We start from the raw sequence: 25,005 nt of genomic DNA, 5'->3' as shown, positions 1-25,005 counted from the left end.
AGGAAACACTACAAACAGCTCTGCACGCATAAAGTTGACAGCTTAGTAAAAATGGGCCAATTCCTCAAAAAGTGCAAACTACCATAACTTACCCAAGATGAGATAGATCATTTGAATAGACTTATAGGTATTAAGGAAGTTGAATTAATAATTTGATAATTCTTATAAAGGAAATCTCCGGGCCCAGATTGTTTCATGGGAGAAGTCTACAAAATGTTTTGGGAAGAATTAATGTCAATTCTACACAATCTTTTCTAGAAAATACAAAAGGAGAGAATACCTTCTTCACTTACTCATTATTATCCTGATGCTAAAACCCAACAAAGATGGTACAAATCGAAACTACAGACTCCTCATGAATATAGTTTCAAAAAATTTAAAAATTCTTAACAAAGTATTAGCAGGTAGCATTCATCAATATATTTATATATCAGGACCAAGTGGCAGTTTTTCCAGGAATACAGGCTGTTTCAGTATTCAAAAAATCAGTCAGTGCAACCTACCATATTAACAGGCTAAAGAAATGAAGTCACTTGAGAATATTTGATACAGTAAAGCATTTAACAAGTTTCAATACCTATTCATATTCCTGTTCCTAGATAAGTAGAAATACAGGATGACCTCCTCAACATGATTTTTTTTTAATATATAAAAATCTAACATCATAGGGGTGCTTGGGTGGCTTAGTTGAGTGTCTGCCTTCAGCTTGGGTTGTAATCTCCGGATCCCCCCCGACTTATGTGTGCTCACTCTTTCTCAAATAAATAAGTAAAATAAAAATTTTAAAAAAAAAAGAAAGAAAGAAAGAAAGAAAATCCCAAGGAGTCTGTAAGAAAAAATCCTAGAACTAGAAGTAGGGTTAGCAAGGTCACAGGATACATGATCAAAATCTATTTCTATTTATTAAGCAAAGAACACAGAAATCAAAATAGAGTGCCATGTTCTGTCGCTCCAGAAATCAAGTATTTGGGTGTACAGGGTTTGTATGCTCAAAACCGTAAAACACTGATGAAAGAAAGCAAAGATCTAGAGAAATAGATGTTATTCTTACAGCAGGAGACTCAGCAAATGTCTGTTACCCTCAAGTCAGTCTGCTGGTTTAACAAAACTGCTAAATGATAGCTAAGCAAGATTATCCTAAAATGTACATGGAAAAGCAAAGGAACTAGAATAGCTAAGAACAATTTTATAATGAATAAAATAGCAATTACTATTACTATCCAATTTCAAGACATTCTGTAATTACAGTAATCAAGATTGTGTTGCATTGGAGCACCTGGGTGGATCAGAAGGTTGGGCCTCTGCCTTTGGTTCAGGTCATGGTACTGGGGTCCTGGGATCGAGTCCCGCATTGGGTTTCCGCTCGGCGATGGGGGGGCCTGCTTCTCCCTCTCCCTCTGCTGCTCTCCCTGCCCATGCTCTCTCTCTCTGTCAAATGAATAAATAAAATCTTAAAGAAAAAAAAAAAAAGATTCTGTTCTGTTGCATTGATGAAGGAATAGATACCTAAGCCAGTGGAACAGAATAGCGAACCCAGAAATAGCCCCACGAAAGAATGACCAACTGATTTTTGACACCTGCAAAAGTAATTAGAGAAAGGATATTCTTTTCCAGAAATGGTGCTGGAGCAATTAGATTTCTATAAGCAAAAACATGAACCTCACCCTAAATTTCATGTCTTATCCAAAAGCCAACTCAAAATGGGTTGTAAATTTAAATGTAAGACTTTTGAAAGATTACCATAGGAGAACTATTTGGGATCTGGGGTTTGGTGAAGAAAAAGCCAATGAACTAAACTTCCCTAAAATTAAAAACTGTCTCCTGTCATAGAAGACCCTGTTAAGAGGATGAAAAAGCAAACTAGAGAACAAAATATTTGTAAGCTGCACATCTGAGAAAGGACTTCTATACTTGTAGAATATATCAACAACTCCCAAAACCCAACATAAAACCCAAATATTCCAGTTAGGACCAAAAAATTGAGTGGACAGTTTGCAAAGGAGGGATATAGAAGGCAAATAATACATGGAAAGATATTCAGTATCACTTGCCATTAGGGAAATACAAACTAAGACCATGACGAGATACACTATATTCTTAATAGAACAGCTAAAATAAAAAATAGTAGCACTATCAAATGCTGGTGAGGATGAGGAAAAACTGGATCTCTTGATCTCATACATTGTGGGAATGGAAAATGTTACAGTTATTCTGGAGCACAGTTTGGCAGTTCCTTGAAATCTAACCATGCACCTACCATATGGCGCAGCATTTATCCCAGAGAAATGAACAGTTAAATTCACATGAAAACCTGTTAATGAAAATTGTTCATAGTAGCTTCATTTGTAGTGACTCCAAACAGGAACAACCAAAATGCCACTCAGTAGATAGTGGTTAAAAATCCATAGTTCATCTGTACCATGGAATAGTACTCAGCGATAAAAAGGGATGAGCTTGATACATGTAACAGCTTGGGTGGGTTTCAAGAGCATCATGTTGAGTGAAAAAGGCCAATCTGGAGGGGCCTGGGCAGCTCAGTCAGTTAAGCGTCTGCCTTTGGCTCAGGTCATGATCTTCAGGTCTTGGGATTGAGTCCCACATTCAGCTACCTGCTCAAGGGGGAACCTGCTTCTCCTTTTCCTTCTGCTGCTCTGCTCTCCCGGCTTGTGCTTTCTCTCACTCTCTATCAAATAAATAAGTAAAATCTTAAGAAAAAGGCCAATCTCAAAAGGCAGAAACTGTATAATTCTATTTATGTAACATTCTTGAAGTCACAATATGATAGAGACAAAAACAGATGAGCAGTTGTTGGGGGTAGGGGTGGTGTGGGTAGAAGTAGGGGTAAATAGGACTAACAGGTGGCATGAAGGTAATCTTTGTGGTGATGGAGTCATTACGTTGATTGACGTGGTATTTGCTTGAATGTGATAAAATGGCACAGAACTGTGTACACACTGTATCAGTGTGAGTGCCCAGGTTTTGATACTGTGCTGTAATTAGGTGAGATACACCTAGTGATTGGAAAGGACTGGGTGAAGAGTACACAGAACCTTTATGTCCTATCTTTGCAGCCTCCTGGAAACCCATGATTATTTCAAAATAAAAATGTTTTTAAAGAGAAATAACTTCAAAACACAACCTAAATGCAGCATAGTTTCAAACAAATGGTAGCAAAATGTCCATTTGGACATGTTCAGGGAGGCTGACATCAGTATTTAGCACTCTGCACACACATTCAGGAAAAAAGGATGTTCGGTTACTATACGCAGTTACCGTGTTGCAAAATTAGCAGACCGCTCTCATAAACAACCAGCACACGTGCGTCCTGCACCAGTCATCTCCCATCTTTACCACCAAGCCCACCTACATGCCAGGTTTATCCAGAGGACCTAAGAGGATCTTGTGATTGAACATGATACAGCTTAGATCAGATGTTTCCTCTCCGACATTTTCCTCCTGTTTCTACTCAGAGGGATTTGTACCCATTGGTATATGAATTCTCCCTGAAGCTGTGTGACCCCTGTGACAACAAGCAGGCAGCAGGGGCAGGGCTGCAGAGCCTCACCGGAGCTCTTCAGTAGCAACATTTAGGATAGCGCCATTCTGATTTTTGTGTCAAGTATGGGTCATGTGTTTTCAGGCTCATTTCTTAGAAATGTCCTTCCAGAAAATTTGCACTAATAATTTAGGAGTGTTATTATTTAGGAAGCACTTACTAGATACAAGACACTTGTCAGAATTTTACTATCTCATCGAATTTCCTCAAAACACCTGGGATTGCACCATCTTCTCACTCCTCTACGTGGGGACATGAGGTTAGAGGGGCTGTGGAACTGTACCAAGGCCTCCAGACCCCCAGAGCTGGGGTTTGAGCCCAGGAACAGACTCCAGCGCGCACATTACTAAGTGTTTCCCACCATGCCTGAGTGTGTGTGCGCATGCGTGTTCATTGTTCACATCATTCACACTTTGGCCTCTGGGAGCAACCTAATTGGCTGGAGAACGCTGTTCTCTTTCTTACCTCACTGAGGCCTTATTTAATACCAGATTTACTAGAAACTGGTTTTCTGTCTGAGAGGGGGCAGTACTGTCCAGCACTCTCTGGTTCTTTCTATTTAGATCTACATTTAAACAGTCTGCCCTTTGAATTAAAAAAAAAAAAAAAGACATAAAATTATATAGACTATGCATTGTTCTAGCCAGCTAGGGAATTTATTTTATTTTATTTTTTAAAGCTTTCAGAATCTCTGTTTTATCTGGAAACTAAGGACATTAGTAGCAAAGCAAAAGTCCAGGTTTATTCTGGAGTAAACTGACTTGATTATCTTATCTCTTCATTATGTCATTGTATCAGTAAATACCTGGTGGCAAGCAAAATGTTTGTTCTTTATAGATGTAAATAAATCCAGTCTTGTCCTTACCCACTGTGCCGTTGGGCATACCCCAAAGATCATATTGCAGGATACATTATTGAAAATGTTAACACGGGCTTTTAAGGCAAAATTTTCAAGTCCAGCAGAAACGATTAAGCAACTTACATCTCTTATCTTGACTCTTTTATTTAAAATGTGGCATTTTTTCCCCAAGTTATTAGCATGCTTTTGATTTTTGTACGGCTTGACATTTGTCATTATGTGTAACATAATAGGTGCTATAAAGAGCTTTTGTAAATTGATCTAATTTCTTAACTCCTCTTTACAGGAATATATTAAAGGAATCTGTGAACCTGAACTAGAAGAAAGAGAATGTTACCCCAAGGCCATGCACTGCATTTTTGTTGGGGCCCAGAGCCTGTTTCTGAAAAGCTTGATTCAGGACACCTGTGCCGATCTCTGCATTCTGGACATTGGTCTTCTTGGCATCAGAGGAAGTGCCGAAGCTGTAGTCATGGCTAGGAGTCACATTCAGCAGTTTGTAAAGCTCTTTGAGAATAATGAGAACCTACCCAACAGTCAGAAAGAATCCGAGGTGAAAAGGGAATTTAAACAATTTGTCGAAGCTCGGGCTGACAACTATACAATGGACTTGTTGATTTTGCCCACTTCCTTGAAAAAAGAGCTTTTGACACTCACACAAGGTGAGGAGAATTTCTTTGAAACGGGAGATGATGATGTTATTGAAATTGGAGATTCTAAACCAACAGAGTTTCCACAGAATGCTGCCACAGGGCTGAATATTTCCAGAGATGAAATTGTTTTGCAGGAAGATGCAAGAAATAAAGCTGGCACTCCTGTTTCTGAGCTTACAAAACAAATGGACACGATCTTTTCTAGTTCACAAGATGTACTTTTTGTTCCAGTAAATGGTCTAAGCCCAGACGAAGAGACATTATCCAAAGACAGAATTTGTCACAAAAGGAGATTTTCTGATTCTGAAGAAAGGCATACCAAGAAACAGTTTTCTTTGGAAAATGTTCAAGAGGGGGAGCTTCTCGATGATGGTAAGACATTAGCTGAAAGTGTAATCATTGACTTATCCGATTCTTCTGCTGACCCTGAAAATTTAAGTCCCGATGTAAAGGACACTACTGAGGAAATGGAATACAACATCCTCGTAAACTTTTTTAAAACCATGGGCTATTCCCAAGAAATTGTTGAAAAGGTCATTAGGGAGTATGGGCCATCCACTGAACCATTATTGCTCTTAGAAGAAATTGAAAAAGAAAATAAAAGATTCCAAGAAGACAGAGAATTTTCACCTGGTACTGTGTATCCAGAGACTAACAAAACCAAAAACAAAGGTGTTTGTAGCAGCGTAAATGAGCTTACAACGGATTCCACTCCAAAGAAAACACAAACTCACACACAGCAAAATATGGTGGAAAAATTTTCTCAGTTACCATTCAAAGAATCAAAACCATGTACCTCAAATTGCAAAATTAATACTTTCAGAACAGTGCCAATAGAACAGAAACAAGAAATCTGGAGTTCAAACCAGAATTATGTTTGTAACATGGACCTTGAAACTGATGGCCTTTCACCCTCTGTTGTTCCTTCAAGTCCCAAAGAAGTTGTCAGTTTTGTTTCAAGAGGAGCTTCAAGTCACCAGCCCAGAATTCCAGTTTTTCCTGAAAATGGTTTGCAACAGCAAGCAGAGCCCTTACTTCCAAGTAGTATGAGGTCTCCCTGTGAAAACCGATCAGGGTGTTGTAGCTCTCCCCAGTCTAAGCCGAATTGTCCACCCCTTTCTCCACCAATGCCACTGCCCCAGCTGTTACCTTCAGTTACTGACGCAAGGTTGGCAGGACCGTCTGATCATATTGATTCCTCCGTCACTGGCGTTCAGAGGTTCCGAGATACTCTGAAAGTACCCTACAAGCTGGAATTAAAAAATGAGCCAGGGAGAACGGATTTGAAGCACATTGTTATAGATGGGAGCAATGTCGCAATTACGTAAGTCCACTATTTGCAAGTTATATTATAGTTGTAAATAGGGCCCTAAGCAGTGTCTCAGAATTACATGCAGTTGAAGGAACTTATGCTATGCATCTGTCTAGCTGATCTATTTTCTTACCTGGAAAAAGAAAACATGAAGCAGCTGTTTGGAAAGTTTTGTTATTCCATCTTCTGGAGTTGTAAACTTGGCTTTTCATCTTGCTGAACCTAAATTTCTGAGGGTGAGAGATAATAGAAAATTTGTCTTCACTTTTGCATTGCCTAGTCAGTGATAACAGTATAGAGATTTTTACAGCATTAGCTACTGTTTTTTTGGGTTTTTTTTTAATCATTAGGTTCTTAATACCATGAATTCCATTAGGTTCTGAATATGAGGATGGAGTTTAAAGCCAAAAAGATTTTTTTGTCTCTTTATGCTACTTTATGCTATTTTTATGTCTCTTTATGTATGTTGGGGTTCTAGGCAAGAGTGCAGTGATAATGGATGTTCTGTACTTCTGTTGTTCTTTGTTGATAGAGTGATAGCAATTTCCTTTCTAAGGAAGTTCATCAGTTTGAGCTTCTTCATGGTCCTCTGCTGCTACAAAAAGCTTGTATATTTGCTTTTAGCAAAAGGAGTTAAAAGATCATTTCTATTTAACCTGTCTTAGAAACCTCTGAAGAGTCTGTATTTTATACATCTGGTGCAAGCTTGGGTTTCTTCTCTAAGGGGAGGTTTAATACAATGACTAAGAAGAGGGGAGGGGATCAAGTGGGAGTCTCTGCCCTGCTGTGGACCACCTGTTTGACCTCATGTAGGTTTCTGTCTGCTGGGTTTCGCTTGCTGTAAGCTGTTGCCTTTGCCTTGTCCTAAAGGGCACCTTTATCATGCCATTTCAATAATTGGTAGGTAAAGTCTCTCTCCAGTTTTCAAAATCAGTCACTCCGTTGATTTTGAAGAAGTCTGTAAGGTCTGGCATTTTAAGTGGCTGTCATTTAAGAAAAGGGGCATGTCCCTGGACACCAGATGAAGACGGTGAAACTCTTCTAACTTTTAGCAAATGTGTATGTGACCTCTCTCCTAGGAATTCTATAAGTGCTGTATATTTATTTTTTTGTTTTGTTAGTTTTTTTACTGAGTTTTCAAACAAATACATAAAAAGGTAATAGGATGAATCTATTTTTGAATTTGGGATTCCCCACCTTCAATAGTTCTCAGCTCATGTCCAGTCGTGTTGAGCCTGTACCCCCACTACTGCCTTTCACCCAAGTTATTTTAAAGAAAAGCTCAGATATGTCATCTTATCCTTAAGTACTTTAATGTCAGTTTTTTAAAATAAGGATTCTTTTTATTTTTGACTGAATTGTTGATGCTGTATTTTGCTGTCAAAAGAAAGAAAGAAAAATCCCAGCATTCCCCATGTTAATGTTTGAAGATAGACTGGAAAAATACGTAATACACTTGTCTTCATTTCTAAATAATACTGTTTGTTGTCATTTCACCTTGCTTTTTGGCAGTTCTTGTTGGGGAAACCCAGCAAATGGCCCACAGCCACATAGTGTTATCTAAGTAAAAATGTAAAGTGCAGTTTCAGTCACCCACAGTCCAAGCCCAGCACCAGTTCCTCATTGTTATGATTTCTTTAGCAAGTGGTGATAATAAAATTTAGGTCATGATTGTGAGTAATAGTAATAGTAATAGAAATCTTTGGAAAGATTTCCCAAATTGGTGTTGAAGGATTAAGAAATGTAAAGTAACATAGAATGAGCAGTGATGATGCCACTATTTAAAAACATTTGGGAGTAGTAACTAATGTATTTCTCAGAGGGGTCACTATTGGAATTTAGAGTGGTAGTGCCTTTCATGACAGGGTTTTTTGCATATCTCGTCCCTCCTGCTTTGCCCATAGTATGACACCCCAGAACACTTGCACCTATTTACTAATACCCATGGGTGCAGTGCCATTTCTTTTGAAAACCACTGAATTAGTGCACTAAGGGGAACCACAGGCAGACTTTCATTACTTTTCCTTTTAAAAGCTGATTATTTGGGGAGGATTCCAGTTCTCTTTGAATTCACAGATGTCTATGTTTAAAAGCAACAATTTATAAGGATGTATTATCCAAAAAATAACAGACTTATACTTAACTTGATAAAGATTGATCTGAAAATATCAGTAACTAAAATTAACTCTTATCCTGGGGGGAACTGCTTAATAGGACAGGGTCTTATTTGGGGGTGATGGAATGTTTTAGAACAAGTTCTAAGTGGTGATTGTACAATACTGTGAATGTACTGAATGCCACTGAATTGTTACTTCAAAATGATTATATTATATAAATTTCAGCTCAACATTTTTTAAATTTGGGAAAAAAATTGATCCTCATTTGAGATCACTTTGATAGTAAATGTGGATTCTAGATTGTACATTCCGTGGAAGAAGTGATTTGTATGTCTCCTGTTAACTGAAATACCCGCAGGGTCCATGGTGCTGGCACATGGTGGGCACTCAGTAACATTCTGTTGAATGAATGACCTAAAGACTTAAATATTAGGATTTTTTTTTTATAAACATATTTTTATCCCCAGGGGTACAGGTCTGTGTATCGCCAGGTTTACACACTTCACAGCACTCACCAGAGCACATACCCTCCCCAATGTCCATAACCCCACCCTCCTTCTCCCAACCCCCCTCCCCCCAGCAACCCTCAGTTTGTTTTGTGAGATTAAGAGTCACTTCTGGTTTGTTAAATATTAGGATTTTTAAAATGACTTTTCCCCACTCTTTTATAACATCCTATTCCATTGATCAATTTAGATTAAAATTTAACTGAGACATTTTTCAGCAAATATTTGAAATCTTAAAACTGAAACATTTATTATGTTTTAGGTATTTTTCTCTTTTAAAATGTAATCTTTACACTGATTTTGTGAGATAAAAATGATCTATACTTTTATAACATAAAATGGCTTAAAAATCTTATCCAAGATTTCACAGATAGGAGATGTGGGCCCATAGGCTCCCAGAGCCATCATATATCCTGCCTTCTCCCATCAAAAATGAGGTTGGAATTTTCAGGTCTTGGCAATGTAGGGTACTTAAGTCTTGAGTTGTTTAAGCATAAACCTCACTTATTTGACCCAACTGGTGCAGAAGTAGTTAAAAAGGAAATTTGAACTCTTAAACAATAGGATTTGTTGGTTTGATCCTACTCCGGAGCAGCTCAGACCTACCCATCTCTGGGTGTCTGCCTGTCCTTTATTATATTAGCCTATCCAGCATGCTGTCTGCAATTCATATACACTGTGAGAAATTCCAAAATACCCACTTCATGCTGCTAATTACACATATTTCTACTTGGTTTTTCCCCTTGTCACCATGAATGAGTCAAATGATGAGTAAATGGAAATTGTTTGTGGTGCACGGCTAGACATCACAGTTGTGGCTAGATCACACTCAGACTCGGTCACTTTGAAACTTTAGCATTAGGACACCTGACTTATCTGGGTAGATAATTTTCCGTGTAGATGAGGTTTGCCCCTTCACTTTTCAGTGCTATGTATTTCTGCATTTTTTTCATGCTAGTCTTCTGTACCAGGGTCCCATGGCTTTTTTTAGTAGTGGAAACTAGTGAAGGAAATGACTCTTTTTCCCGGGGTAACTCCAAAAGAGTTTTTTCACCATTTCCCCTACATTGCATGGTCTGGTTCTATCACTACTGTGAGATTTTATCAATCATCTGTTGCCCATCTCCTCTCTGCTTGGGACATTCTTCCTTCCAGTTTAATGCCTGCTATAATATGGAAAACAACCAGATGATGTAACTAAAACATGGAATAGGAGTTTAAATCTCCCTTGAGAGCCAACACACCTGGCCCCTCTGGCTTATTAATCTGTTCATTCTGCATGCGGAGCTGGAAGCCCCAGACCTTTGGCCTTCCCAGAAGTAGAGGAGAAGTTACGGTATGTAAACCCTTTGTCTCAGAGCCTAAATAGACAGTTGGTCTGGGTCTACCTGTCAGCAGGTTCCTCTGACTTGACTGCAGGGAGGTAAGGAGGCACATTTCTGCCTAGCCAGGATGTTGGGGAGTTGAAGTAGGAAGCAACAGGGACCTTCTGTATTACTCGGAGGACGTGAATTTGGCTGCACTTGATTTTCTTGTATAGTTCAATTTTTTGGCTGAATCTATGTGTTTTCCACCAGAATTTTGAACTGCCGTTTTTATTCCTAAAACAGCTCTCAAGATTTTTCAAGGTACCCACAGTGATTTGATCTTATCACTAAGGATAACACTGGAAATTAGTACAGAGCTAATGTTTCCGGAAATGCCATATCTTCCACTGTAAGTTTGTGCGTGGTATAGCGCAGTGGGATTGCATCTACTTGCATTTCCCTTCCTTTTCCCCCGGGACCCCCATGGGACAGAGCTGGATTCCACTCACTTTCTACTGTTGCACTCAAAAGAAGCTTTAGAGGGAGGGAAAAAGTTAGTACACATTTGTAGCCGATGAATAAACCAAACTTTACAAGCCTTTTTAGTGCATTTCTCTTAAGGATTGTTCTTTTCAGGACTTAAATAACATACATATTCCTTGGTTTTTCTAAGAACTAGTAGGCTGTTTTGTGTGTGTGTGTGTGTGTTTTATTTTTTATTTTCATGTTAAGGCTGTGGTTGACATTAACTCTGGGTGTGTTCTTGCTGTTAAGCAGTTAGAATGGTTTTTAAAGTTTTTTTTTTTTTTTTTTTTTTTTTTAAGATGACGCCTACAAAAACTACCTCCAGCCTTTCTCCAGTAGCAGATGTCCTGTTGCTACATTCTTGCCATGTTTTGAATGCTTTTAGATAAACAGATCACTGCTGAGTTACTTCATCAAGAAGGTTTACTTGCATATGTTTTCTGGAGCAAAGCTGATGTCGGTGCAGTCTCTTATTTGTGGCTCACAGAGAAGAGAGAGTGGGCTTTAGACTCTTAAAGGAGAAGTTTCTGAGCTGTTCTTCTTAGTGTTAGACGTTTATTGAATGTCCAGCCCATTTCTCCTTCGTGAGAATATAGATTTAGGTGGGGACAGTGCCAGTGTAGGGTGGTAGGAGGGGCACTGGCTCAGGAGTGAGGAAGCCTGAGTAATCCCAGCACAACCACCCTGTGGCAGTGCAGCCTGGGAAAGTTGCTCAGCCTCTCAGGGCTTTCTTTCTTTTTATCTAGTAGGAATCTAACTTCGTTCCTTCTCCTAAATTCTGTCATTCCTGTAGACAATATAGGATAGCAAGACAGGAAAGAGGAGAGGTATTGAGGACCTGTTTTTAGAAATGGCGTCATAGAAGAAGGTCTGGAATTGTGTGCCTAGGGCGTTGGAGGAAGGCATAAGAGAAGGTCTACAAAGATAGCAGGGAAAAGAAAGCTCACTGCCGAGGAAGAGGGCCATAGCAAGCCCACCTGGCCAGAAACGAGAGTGATAATGCATGGTGATAGCTAGATCCCTCCTGACTAGAGAGATATAGAGGGGACCTTGAAGCCATGCCCTGAGTTTGTTGAAAGAAATGCTGCCACTGATGACCCTGAGCAGGATCGAAGGCCTGACAGCTGTATTTCAGGGTCTCACTGGAGTTTGAGGAGGTATGGGAATTAGGAGAGCATGGGGTTGACTTGGGACACATTGTGCCTGAGGTGGCAGGACTTCTAAGTGATGGAATTTTGGTTTTGATATGGAGACACTAGACATGAAGAGAAGACAGGACTGAAGATGCAGGATTTCCTGTCACTAGAACCTAAGTAACTATTGAAATAGTAAAGATAGATTATGCTCATTTCATAAACTGTAGCTTCACAGTTTGGGGGTTTGAGGTTTTTGGTTTTTTTTTTCTTTCTAATATTCATGGTTAGAAAATGGATCACCACCAACAAAATGTCAAACTTTGAAAACCCTCCTTTTTTTAAAATCTCCACTTTTACTTAACTATGGGAAAATACAGTTTAAATATTTTTTCTCGTTTCTTTTGAAATTTGTTACCACATTTTTGGGTGGGGTCAGTTTTTAATCCACTATACCAGAGGTTGCAAACTGTGGGCCAAATCTGGCTACCACCTGTTTTTGTAAATAAAGAACACAGCCACCCTCATTCATTTCCAGTTGGCAGACTTGAGTGGAGCAGCAGAGACCATATGGCCTACAAGGCCTATCTGGTCCTTTACAGAAAATCGTATCCTGACTTACATTCTATACAGTTCATTGTTTGTTTGCATCTGCTTCCCACACTTTCTGTTTCCTTCAGTAAAAGCATCTGCCATGGCCTCCAGTTAGTTCCACTGGAATTGTGTCCTCAATTTATCTCTGGGAAGCTGCAAACTGAGTAGGTTTCACAGTTCCCTAGAAAGGGTATGGAGCCCTGGAGCTGGAGGCATCTGTAGCCTTTGGAAGTTGTGAGGACCATGGAAGGGTTATGTGTACTTCTGCTTCAGCAGCAAGTTTCTTTTTTTCTTTAAGATTTTATTTATTAGAGAGAGAGGGAGAGAGCATAAGCAGGGGGAGCAGCAGAGGGAGAGGGAGAGGGAGAAGCAATCCCAGAATGTTGGGATCATGACCTGAACTGAAGGCGGATGCCTAACCGACTGAGCCACTCCAGTGCCCCCAACAACAAGTTCCTTAATAAAATGTGTAAAATGCTCTTAGAGGTCAAATGACCAGGCAGGACTTTTTGGAATGGGCTCTCTAAAGAGAGCAAAAACAGAATAAAAAGTGCAATAAACAAGTATTACGATGAAGCTCAAACTGCCTTCTATCCCAATAGCATGTTCAGTTAGATTGAACAAAGTACAAGAAAAATGATAAAGCTATTAAGAATCACATCTCATGCAGTCTTCTGTCTTGGCTTTGTAAAGTAATAAACTATGCGATTTGGTGCCAAAGAATATAAAAGAGTATTACAGGGAATTTTGTTGCAATTGTTTTTGTTATATATGGAGTTCACCTTTTCACTTTTTCATGATGAAACTTAACATACTTTAAACTGAAATAAATTTTGTTCTCTTCTAGCCATGGTCTGAAAAAGTTCTTTTCTTGTCGTGGAATTGCAATTGCAGTTGAATATTTTTGGAAGCTTGGCAACAGAAACATCACTGTATTTGTCCCACAGTGGAGAACAAGGCGTGATCCTAATGTCACAGGTAAGGCAAACTGATCCTTCCAGATTTCTCCTTTTCTAGATGTTTAACGAGTTGGCTTATATTTGCAACACATGCTACTTAGAGCAGAGCCATGTGCCTTAGACAGCAGCTTTTAAAGCAAAATGGTAAATCTGTTGCGCCCAGTAGAACATTAGGTGGAGTGTGTTACAGCATAAGAAGTACTTAGGGGAAGGATGGAAAGTTAACATAGTTGTTTATATGGAAAGTTATGTTAGAGTTCTTTAAACATACAAAAATTTTCCCAACTTCCTGAAAACGAGGTTAAATCTATCTTTCCTTTAGTCTGGGCTTCTGCCTAATTAAACGGTCTTTTTTAAAATGGTCACTTGATAAATTTGGGAACCCCCCATAGAGAGTGTTTTTTGAGCAGTCTGTTTAATAACTTAACATAAATTACATCTGTTAATCGTGTGGTACTGTTGACTGCAGGCCACATACAGAGCTTTGAACTTAGTGAATCGTGCAGCAGCCCAGAGAAACCTAAGGTTGTTTCTTAGGTCACGGTAGGAGGAGTGTTCAGTCTGTGTCAGACAGCTTACCACAGCAGCGGGCCTCGACACAAAAGGTAGATTGGGAAGAGAAAGAGTGAGTACAGAGCTCACCTAGCATTTGAACAGGAAGTGAAACTTAGTCACTGTTGAGGTGGAAATGGTAAGACCACACATTTCTCAAGTATCCCAACTTCTCTCATTTAGGAGAGCATATTTGTCTTAACTGAGCGGGCTTGAGGACTAAGGCAGAGCCACTGATTTTTTGCAGTAGGACCTGTGAGGGCATCTTGTGATCCCTCCTGTGAGCCCTCCATGCTGTGCATCTCTAGGACAGTAAAACATGGCCAGGGTGGGGGAGGGGGATAGTATTTTGGTCTAAGCCAGTAGTGAGTACTGTTGCAGGAGATACTCTCTCACCCTGAGCTAAGTTTAGTGCTTTTTGCCCATTGACTGGTTTTCTAGTTTGGCTTTGACCCTCTTTTCTTGTGTCATGAAAGTCAGTAAAGGTTCATGCAGATAACTGAGAGCGGTTGGATACAATGCCAGCTAGAGGGATATTTTGACAGACTCTTGGAATGGGTCCACACAGGCCTTCCTTGGGATGGGGCAGAGCCTCGTGTCCCTGCCACACCTCTGCTTCCAACCCTGTTTCCTGTCCCACCCCAGCCCTCTCTCTGGAACTTGTGTCGTCAGTCTGTCTGTCCTACTGATTGTGATATGAGTGTGAAAAATTCCTGGATGGTAGGATACATTAAATACAGGTTTATGGCCTACTCTTAATTTCAGGAGCAAATGAGTTGAACTTTTTTATATCTAAAAAATAGCTAAGGTCAATTTTTACATTGTATTTGCCTTAGTTATGTATATTCCTTGTTTTTTATTTTTTTATTTTTTTTTTTCCTACCCAGTGAGTTAGTACATTGAGTCTTCTTGAGTCAGTAAAGGTTTTCCTAACTCTCTAAGTGAAACATTTGGGGGTAGTTTCATTTATTTGAACATCTGGGAAGATAGCCTTTTTCTGAATGTGTATTCAACTTATTCCATGAACAGAACAGCACTTCTTAACTCAGCTCCAGGAGCTTGGAATATTATCTTTAACTCCTGCCCGGATGGTCTTTGGAGAAAGAATTGCTTCTCATGATGACAGGTACGAAAGGCTGTTTTCCTTCCTGAGATGGGTGAGGGGTGCTGAGGAGCCCACCGCCTGCTCCACTGGACAGTTCATGGTGCTCTTGGACCCCCATGCATAAAGGGCTTAAAAGATCCAGGGGTTTGAGAATTTTAATGTTTATGGTCATTAAGGTTATATAGTCACTCAGTGGGTTATTATTATTTTTTTGTTATATGGGTTTAGGAACATTATCTTAAAGTCTGTTGGTTAGAATGTTTGTTTATATGCTTGTTTGTATTCTTAATAAAACATAACTGAGAATCCATAAGTAAAAGCAGACATTGAGTTCTCTTTTTTGATGCATACTAAAAGTAATGTTTGAGTAAAGTTTGTCTTGTCTTAGGGTGTCAGCCCCAAGAATGCTTTTCAAACATGATTCATCTCCTCCTGGTTGATTTTGGCCAGTGACTTAGTTTGTCATTGCCATACCTGAGCCCTCAGTATTTCTTCCACGTAATAAAAGATGGTCTCAGCTGACGCAAAGTGTGATAAGAGTAAGCTGCATTTCTTAGGTTGATGGGTCACTCAGAAAGCAGGTGTTAGTGCATTGGAGACAATAGGCTTTAATCTGCACCTTTTACATTTTTTCTAGCAGTCTTACTGAGCACCAAACCAAGTACAATGCCCAGAGCTAGGCTCTGGGGACATGTGCTTCAGACACATGTCCTGCTGTAAGGAGCTTGTGATCTAAAGAAGGCACACAAAAATAAGGTGGGGTGGGTTCTTGTGGTTGAATAAGAGAAGGTCCCAAACATGACCAGTGGCGTGACAGCCAGTTTTTCAAACCCTCCTCTTTGGAGTGAATTCAGTAGTAGCAACCCTGCCAGTATCTGGGAACTTAAGTAGTGGCCTCTTGTTCTTTCCACTCCTGCATTCACCCCCTTTATGGTATTCTGGCCTGAAGCACTTAGAGTGTGCTGGTGGTTTTGCCTCAGTATTCCACCAAAGTGGTCCCCCTACATTGCAGACCGTGTTTAGCTCGTAACCCAGACTAGTGAGTGATAGTCAGATGGGTGAGATATGCAAAGAGGGGAGCCCGGCAGTAGGGAGTTGGGGGAGAGACTAGGGATGACAGCAGACGTTCCTTAAGCAAAAGGTTCAGAGGCCTTCTCACTGACAGCCCCTTGTCCTTCTCTAGGCTGGAATGAGAGGCCAGATCAGATGGGAAGAATCAGAGTGGATGTGAGAGAATAGCATGAGAGGAAGTGGAAGGAGGAGGGCACGTCGGGTGGGGCAGGGGTGCGGGAGTGCTGGGAGACCGGGTCCCACTCCGGCTCCGTGGTACTGGCCTCAGACCCTGCAGTGCTCGGCTGGAGGGTCAGGCGGGCTGTGGGGCTCGTGAAGAGCCTTCAGATCTCTAACACTGTAGCTGCACACCTGCAGAATTTGAAGTCCTGTGCAAGTATGCAGACTAAATAAGCTTGTGCTTAATTTATTATGACTCTGGGTTTTTAGCAGACGTGGATCTGTGTCTTGATTCATAGTACATGCACTCAGAAGCCTTAACTACTTTCGTTAATACCTATGAGGGAACCTCATCGCTTACAATTCATGCCAGCTAGGAGTACTTTATAAAGTATTCAATAATAAATCAAAATGTGTATTCATACTTTCCAAGGCACCCTAAGACTTCTGAAACTAATGAGGCTTCTTTTTTAATTCCTTTGAAGTTCTTACTCTCACTAAGAAAAGCCGTTGTTCGCACCTTCCGTTCTAGTGATTCTCTTAATGTATTGTTTGTTGTCTTTGTCTGCATTGCCTTAGACAGATGCGGTCCCCCTGACTGAGGGATAAAACTCAACATTATTATCCTCACAAATCTCTCATTAAGAGGGTTTGAGCATGAGTAATCTGCCGCAATGAAATAGAGTTCTCAATATTGAATTCTTACCCTTCCTTTTCACCAGCGCAGCTTCTCATAAATGGCATTTGAGTGAATCTCTAACTTGGGCTAAACACAATAATAGTTCTAGACATCACAAGTCCAAGCAGAAGATGTGAACCTGTGGGTTTTTGTTTTTGTTTTTTTAATGCAAGGCTGATTGTACCAAGCAGCTAACCTCAGAACCAGAGTACTGTAGCTTAGCAACCAAAACTTGAATAGTGATTTCACAGGCTTGTCAGCTCGAATTTATTCTCAACTTTAGTCCTCGTAGATCATCTGATGATCGCTATCTGTTGATAATACAACTTTTCTAGAAAAATGTGTAAATCATGGTTGAGATCATTTTTAAAAAGAAAATAATATATTGTATGAAAACTAGACCTTCATTATAATCACACTAATAATTTCAGAGGTATTCAGTATTTCAGATTGATCTTCAGCTGACAAGGACTTAACTTTTCTACCTCCTAGCCATAGTTAAATTCTTTGGTGATTTTCCTATGAAGAGGAAATCCTTGTTTTCTTATAACATAGCTTCTATAAGCCAGGAATGCCTGCTTGCCCATTTTAACCTCTTATATTACTATAGGTTTCTACTACACTTAGCGGACAAAACTGGTGGCATAATTGTAACAAATGATAACTTCAGAGAATTTGTGACTGAGTCACTCTCTTGGAGAGAAATTATTACAAAAAGGTAATATTTTCTTCTTTGTCTTTGGTAAAGTGTTTTTTGTTGTTCATTGTTCGGTTTTGTTTCGTGTCCACCTTGGCCCTGCAGAAAGCAGTATAGGGAAATAAGAATAATCCCCATCCCATACTATGGCTGGTCCCTCTAGATAAGTGGGGGTCCCAGTACAAAGCCACAAAACCAGCAGGGGATGTATAGGCATGCTGTGGTGGCTGCTGGGTGTCTTTGAAAGATCGGTGTTCCTGACAGGAGGCAAGAGGCCCATGTTTATGGTGTGGTTAACTCTTGTTAACAGTGTAGTGGAGCAGAAGTGGCCCCTACCTTAGCCTTGCCCTGGATGGCAGGGGAGACTTCGGCAACTCACTGGGCATCCGTACTTGACCAACCATGAAATACGAAGGTTGGATTTAATGACAGCTGTGATTCCAGCAAGAGGTCGGGACCAAAATCAACCTGCTGGTTGAGTTTTTACTTCTTGGGAGTGGGAAGAATATTTGTGCTTTTAAATCTGTGATGCCTTTCTTGACCCTTTACCACAATGTTAAATCATGTACATTGGAACTATGTTTGATTATCATCCAGAAAAAAGTCAAGAGTAGAGCATTCACAGATGTGTTTTATTTGTGATGGTACTCTGAATGTGTCCGCCTGCCTGAAGATCAGTAAACACTGGATTCCAGGACTTCTCGTTAACAGGCATCATCTGATCAAGTTACCTAACAGCACCAATCTGTGATGGTGCCCTGGAGGAGGCCCATATGCCACAAATCTAAAAACGTAAATCAGCATACCTCAAGCTGTGTGTTAGTAGTAGTGTGTAACAGCTACAACTGGGTATTTACCTCTGTTGGGGTTTCACAGTTGCCCCTTATCTGATATTTGTATTTTGCTAAATCATTAGAGGATTTTGGAAAATAATTCTTTTTTTTTTTTTTTAAGATTTTATTTATTTATTTAACAGACAGAGATCACAAGTAGGCAGAGAGGCAGGCAGAGAGAGAGAGAAGAGGAAGCAGGCTCCCCGCAGAGCAGACAGCCCGACATGGGGCTCGATCCCAGGACCCCGGGATCATGACCCGGGCCAAAGGCAGCGGCTTAACCCACTGAGCCATCCAGGCGCCCCGGAAAATAATTCTTTACTGTAAAATACCCAGGTGTGAGATAAATACTCTCTGCATTTTGACTCACATGCTGTTAATAAGCTGTTCATGAGAGCTGAACTGAGATTTGGTCTTTGACCTTCTGGGCACACTTAATAAGCCATCAATCTTTGAGGACGTGTTTCTGTTGGATCTTTGCCCTGGACTCATTGTCAGTATTTACTGGACACTCCTCTGTGTGGTCTAAGTGCAATCAGGACTCATGTTTGTACACCAACCCCTTGCCTTCAGAACTCACAAAACAAGGCGTTTACTGAGGTCTAGACAACCAACACAAGCACTTGGCCTTCTTTTCTTTCTTATATCTTGCCCAGACTTACTAAATCATACTGAACTGATCTTAGATTTTCTTTCCTTGTAGATCATATTGTTTTGTTGTTTTAAGAGGTTATCTTCAGTGGGTTTGCCTGTAGACACAACTATTCAAAACAAAAGTAAAACCTTTGTTGTGCACCTGCTGTGTCCCAAGCTGACAGTCTTTAAATCTTGTTTTCAAAGTTGTATTAGGAGAAGAAGCTGCTTCCAAAAGCCCAGATAAAAAAAGTCTGCAAGTCTCATTAAGAAATGTGAGGGCCAACTGATAAAAGTTTGTTACTTTATTGAGTTTGTATCCAAAAGAGAAATTCAGGTGGTTTAACTTGGTTGTTTTTTTCCATTAGGCAATTAAGCAGCCTTATAATTTCATAGGTGACTGTTGCCTTGGAATTAGGTGGCCACTGCGACTTTCTTCTCAGTTCCTGCAGCAGTAAAAGCTTCATGTTTTCTCCAGCATTGTAATCATACTCTGTTGTAGATTGCTTCAATATACCTTCGTTGGGGATATATTTATGGTTCCTGATGACCCTCTGGGAAGAAGTGGACCTCGATTAGAAGACTTTCTTCGGAAGGAAGTCTTCCTTAGGTATTTGCTTTTTTCACACTGTTTTGTATTTACAGACTTGTTTCACTTCTTTGTGCTTTAGTGTAAGTGATGTCTCTGAAGGACTAAAGATGGCACTTTTGAAATTTTTATTAGCCTTACACTTGTCGCTGGTGTAGTATATTTGAAAAGCTAATCAAACACTCACCTTAAAGACCAGTTCTTCATTTGTGATCCTTTTGGTTTTAATCCTAGGACAGGATTTAATTTAATTTAATCCTAGGACAGGTCTTAAAAGACCACAGATTTTGCTGGCAGTCACTTATTAGCAAATGCCACTTAGGTTCGTTTTGACGTGTGAATATTCTTTTATATTCATTTTCCAAAATCATTTGCTTTTTTAAGTTGTTATGCTGCTGTTAATTTACTTACTATTCAGGAATCACTACTTGGGGAACTCTTTATCTCAACTGAAAGGAGAAGCCGGTATTTCATATTCTTCTGAAATTGATTTGATAATGTGGGTTTTCTTTATTGTAGTTTGGGTTTTTGTTTTGTTTTTTTAAAGATATGTTGCTAGTGGTTGTTTCTGTTTTCAGAATTCTCAGGTAATGGGCATTGTTAACTAAAGTATTCTGTGTGCCCAGCTGGCGGATAGTATGACCCGGTGACAGCTGATCTTTTTTATTTATAACCAGATCCCTTTGGAGTTGTAGCTTTGGATTTGGGGGTAGTTCACAGAGAGGTACTTCTACAGAGGAGACCAGTGTAATTTCAGTTCCCTGGTCTGAGAAATCATTTCTCCTTTGAGCCTTTGGCTTTTATTACACAGATGAGGGCTTACTTCCCAAGGTTCTGCTCCTCTCCTTAACCAAGGGAATAGCAGCCATTTTAACATACGCTGAGTGTTGTTGCATCGCCGCTGGGCTTTTAAGACCTGGGGCCTGTGTGCAGGCATCGGGGCCCATGGATCAGACTTCACGGAAAGACAGTTCTCTGACTCCTTCCACACCTGAGCAGCTTGGCAGCAGGGTCTGTCCTGCCTGCACACTTAATCGTTCTTTATAGTGTGTTAACTAATCGAGTAAGAAGTTAATAATAATAACCCCTCACAGAGGGTCTAGCTTTTGAAGTTGGGAAAAGTGTTCAGCCGGCCTCATTTCTTGGCTGCAAGTTCAAGTCACCTGGGAAGCTGCTTAATGAGACAAATGCCCTTTTCTCACACACACACATGCCCAGAGAACATGTAGGTGTGGGCACCAGCACCTCGCCCAGACTGGTAATGGGGGAGGGGTGGAGACTGCAGGAATCGGAAGTGGCTGCCTCACCCCAAAGGAGTCCCTTTTTCTTTTCTTTCTTTTTTTTTTTTTTTTTTAAAGATTTTTTATTTATTTGACAGAGAGAGAGAAATCACAAGTAGGCAGAGAGGCAGGCAGAGAGAGGGGAGAAAGCAGGTTCCCTGCGGAGCAGAGAGCCCGACGTGGGGCTCGATCCCAGGACCCTGGGATCATGACCTGAGCTGAAGGCAGAGGCTTTAACCCACTGAGCCACCCAGGTGCCCCAAGGAGTCCCTTTTTCTAAGCCCTTTCATCCAGGACCCCCACACAAAATTAGAGTCCTCAGAAGAAACTCAGGCTTAGAGCCAACAGTTGGCTGGGGTCAGGTCTCGTAGCTGTAGATCTGGGATGGTGGGGTAGCTCGTGTAGAGCTATCACTCACCGTCGTGACCAGTCGGGGTGGTACAGGCGTCACCCCCGTGGACCCGTCTGTGGGCAGCTTGCCTTCAAAGGTCATGGAGCAGCACAGCCTCCAGGTCAGCAGCAGGTCATTTTTGACAGCTTTCTCATCTTTTCTAACCCAACTCACCAGACTCGTTTTGTTCACAGAGATATGCAGCCCCTACTCAATGCCTTGCCAAATGTCGGCATGTTTGACCCCAGCTTCAGAGTCCCCGGCACCCAGGCAGCCAGCACCAGTCACCAGCCTCCCGCCCGGATTCAGGGCACCCCGCCCAGCCACTGGCTTCCTCAGCAGCCCCGCTTTCCAGTTCTGCCAAACCTTCCCGGTATGCAGCAGAGTGTGCCCATGCCGGCGCAGAGGTCTCCTGCGGAAACCAGCGAGTTGAGGGAAGCCCTTCTGAAGATCTTCCCTGACTCAGAGCAAAGACTGAAAATTGACCAGATACTGGCGGCCCATCCGTACATGAAAGACCTGAACGCACTGTCTGCCATGGTTTTGGACTGAAGGTCACACTCTAGCTCGTGTCTGCACGTGGCAGCAGGAAGCGACATAATGTGAAGAGACCGATTTCCCAGTGGAAATACTGTTGTAGTATATAGAAAACAGATGTTTTGTGTATAAAAAAATCTGGGTTTTCAAAACCAGCTTTTTCTATATATAAATTATGCTGCTATTACAGATTTAACATTTTCTGTAAAAGGAAAGTACATTTTCTGCCTGTTCAGAACTGTTTAATAGCAGTTACTCTTGAGTGTATTTACATTTTTATGTTTTTTAAACTATTTTCCTTAAAGCTGAAAATATTGACAAATGGATATGATTAGCCTTTCTAAATAAAAAAAAAAAAAAAGAGTTGCTTTCTTAGGGAAAGCAAGACCTCTTAAAGTATATTTTCTTGAGATGACTATGTAACGTCCACTAACATGAAGTGTGCTCACCACCCCCAGCCTCCTCTGCCCTCACCCCTGAATTAGAGTCATAGGAGTAGGTTTTGCTCCTGTGAGTCTTTTGTTGGAGCCATTTGTGAGAGGGGGCAGGAGGTGCCACTAGATGGCACCTGTGCCTAGCCGTTGTTAATGACCAGGGCACAGACTCCCAGAATGTCAGGGCAAGAAGAGATTCTAGAATTCATGGAGTCCCACCCTACTTCCCCTGCCCCCAGCAGAAGAGGGAACTGAGGCTCAGCATGCTTGCGTCCACACAGCCCAGGTCCAAAGCTGTAGAGCAGCTGGGCAGGGACCAGACTCTTTGTCCAGTGCTCTGACACGCTCACCAGGCTGAGGCCTCACTGTTGAGTAGAAGTCATGTCTTAGCCTCTGAAAATAATAGTGGGATGTGAGGAAATTCCATGAAGAGCCCCATTGTTACATACAATTTTGTGTCCACAACCTCCACACGAAGTTCGTTCAGCTTTGCCAAAAAGTGGTTTTCTATTCTCAAGAATGACCCAAGCCAATAAATAGCATTAGTAGCTGCCGTGGGGGCTCAGCCCCTTATTTATTTCTCCTGGATTTGTCTTTTTAGTGTTCTCAGCTGTCCTTCCAGTCTGTCTCAGCATTGGTATCTCAGTATTGTGTTTTCAGTGCTCAGATTCTGTGTCAGTGAAGTTCTTTTCCTGGGTAATTATACGTAACATCTTTCCTGTTCTCTGGACTTTCAAAGGGCTTTGTATTTTCTACCTTTCTCTTCCCTGGCTGCTCACGGTCAGTTTTGTGTCTGCCCTGTGGGTCGTGCCCCTCCCAGTCCCCAGAAACAGCTGCTGCGGACTCGGGGCCAGTCTGTTCTTCATGGTGAAGGGACTTTGTTGGCCACGAGCAGAGCTGGTACCTCCCCAGGAGCCTCCCTCCCGGTGTGTACAACCCTTGCTTCCCTCAGGGGATGAATTCAGAGTCCTCCAGGTGGCTGGACTTGTATTTTTCAATCATGTTTTCTCTCTAGTTGCCTTTAAGATGCCTCCTAATGGGGATCTGGTTGTCAGCTGCTGCTTTGGGGCAGGTGGCCAGAGTCACCCACCAGCTGTGGGTTTGGAGGTAGGAGACTTGGGGCTGGCAGGAAGTGATGCAGTCACAGCCCCGTGCCTCAGCTTCAGAACTCGTGGTTTATAAAAGTGTGGCAGACGTGTGAGGGCTAGGGCTGTCTCACACAGACTCTGATCTGGCTTGAGGTTTGGTCTGACAGCCTTCCCAATCCAGTATTTCTCCTATTTGCAGAGAAGGACTCAGCGGTAAACCTTACTGGCCTGGGCTTAGCCACACAGGTCTTCCTGGAAGGGGACTGGGCCTCAGGTGACACCAGGTGGGGCTGGCTAGACTGGGGGTTGCAGAGTTTCCTAGGCTCCAGAAGTGACTTGACCCTTGACCTTTGGGTTATCTAAGCCTCTCTATTTTTAGTATTGTTTCTGAAGGCTCTACCTGCCCCTTTCCTCTTTCTAGGGTATAGGAAGGAAGGATGCAGGAAATTAAGTGGGTCATTTACCTGCCTTGATAAATTACAACATAACACAAAAGTCTCAGTTCTTTCTGAAACTTGAAAATTTAAAAACCCAATTTTCAAACCATTAAAAAAAAAAGTCATTACTTGTTCTCAGCTTTCTCTTATACTAGGCTGAGTGTTGACGCTCCTCAAATGCTGCTTGACGGTCTGCCCCCAGTGGTTGATTTCTGAACCGCCGCGGTGGTGTCGGAAGCAGTGCTTCCTCGCTCTGCAGCTCCTCGGGCAGCGTGTGCCGAGGCTCTGCATCCTGCACTTCCTGGCCTTCCTAGAAGGAGGTGGCAGGGCAGGGGATGCCAACTCATTCAGGAGACAGGCGTCTGCTCCTCTTAGAGTGGTTGTCCAGGGTTCGAGAATTAAGTAAATGGTGATACGGGATGATTCCCGGACTTAGCTTCTGCCCCAGGCCCCTGCTGCCTTCTCTAGGAGAAAAAAAAAACCTTGTTTGACCCTTCTGCACGGTAGCCTGTGTTTGAGACCTTGTAGGCTGAGGGCTCGAAGACCGTGGGAAGGCATCTCAGCCATCCTGGATGGCGGGTCAGCTTTGTCTGGCAGACTCCGCTGTGGCTGGGCAGAGTCGCCAGGGACTCAGGCCTGTGGCAGCGTTTGGTCTCAGAGAGGAGGGCGAGGGTCGGTCTTGCTTCCTTAGGTTCGTTGTGGCACTTGTGGAATAGGATTCATGGAGAAAGCCATGCTCCCAGGTACCCTTCTCCATCACGGGAAATGCCCCAGGCACTGGGCCTCCTGAGTGTGGGCCTGGGCACCCTTCTCCCTCAGCTCCAGCCTGCCCCCTCCAGGCACCTCCGAGACGTGGCCTTCCTGCTTGTAGCTCTCCACCAGCACTGCCATGTCCTCCCTGTGTCCCTCACCTCTCCTCTCCGTGGTCTGTTCCGTCGGCCCCTCTGCCTCATGCCGTTTGTTTCTTCATGATCTACCATCTACCTCCCCGTTGCTCCC

General features: G+C 41.8%; 1 protein-coding gene across 2 annotated transcripts in view; it reads left to right on the top strand.

Moving 5' to 3' along the window:
- Nucleotides 1–24,487, top strand: part of N4BP1 (NEDD4 binding protein 1) — a 45,771-nt gene extending 21,284 nt beyond the window's left edge. Inside the window, exons 2-7 of one of the 2 annotated variants that reach the window (XM_032323201.1) lie at nucleotides 4,702–6,392; nucleotides 13,410–13,540; nucleotides 15,103–15,199; nucleotides 17,698–17,805; nucleotides 19,753–19,860; nucleotides 21,705–24,487. In XM_032323201.1, coding sequence (XP_032179092.1) covers nucleotides 4,702–6,392; nucleotides 13,410–13,540; nucleotides 15,103–15,199; nucleotides 17,698–17,805; nucleotides 19,753–19,860; nucleotides 21,705–22,062 — 2,493 coding nt within the window. In that variant the 3' untranslated portion in view covers nucleotides 22,063–24,487. The remainder of the gene's footprint in view (nucleotides 1–4,701; nucleotides 6,393–13,409; nucleotides 13,541–15,102; nucleotides 15,200–17,697; nucleotides 17,806–19,752; nucleotides 19,861–21,704) is intronic. The other variant, XM_032323202.1, reaches the window with a different exon arrangement.
- Nucleotides 24,488–25,005: the final 518 nt, after the last annotated feature.

Source organism: Mustela erminea, chromosome 19 (assembly GCF_009829155.1).
Source record: "Mustela erminea isolate mMusErm1 chromosome 19, mMusErm1.Pri, whole genome shotgun sequence".
Classification (NCBI taxonomy): Eukaryota; Metazoa; Chordata; class Mammalia; order Carnivora; family Mustelidae; genus Mustela; species Mustela erminea.
Note: the sequence above shows the minus strand (reverse complement) of the source record. Positions and strands in the feature narration are given on the sequence as shown.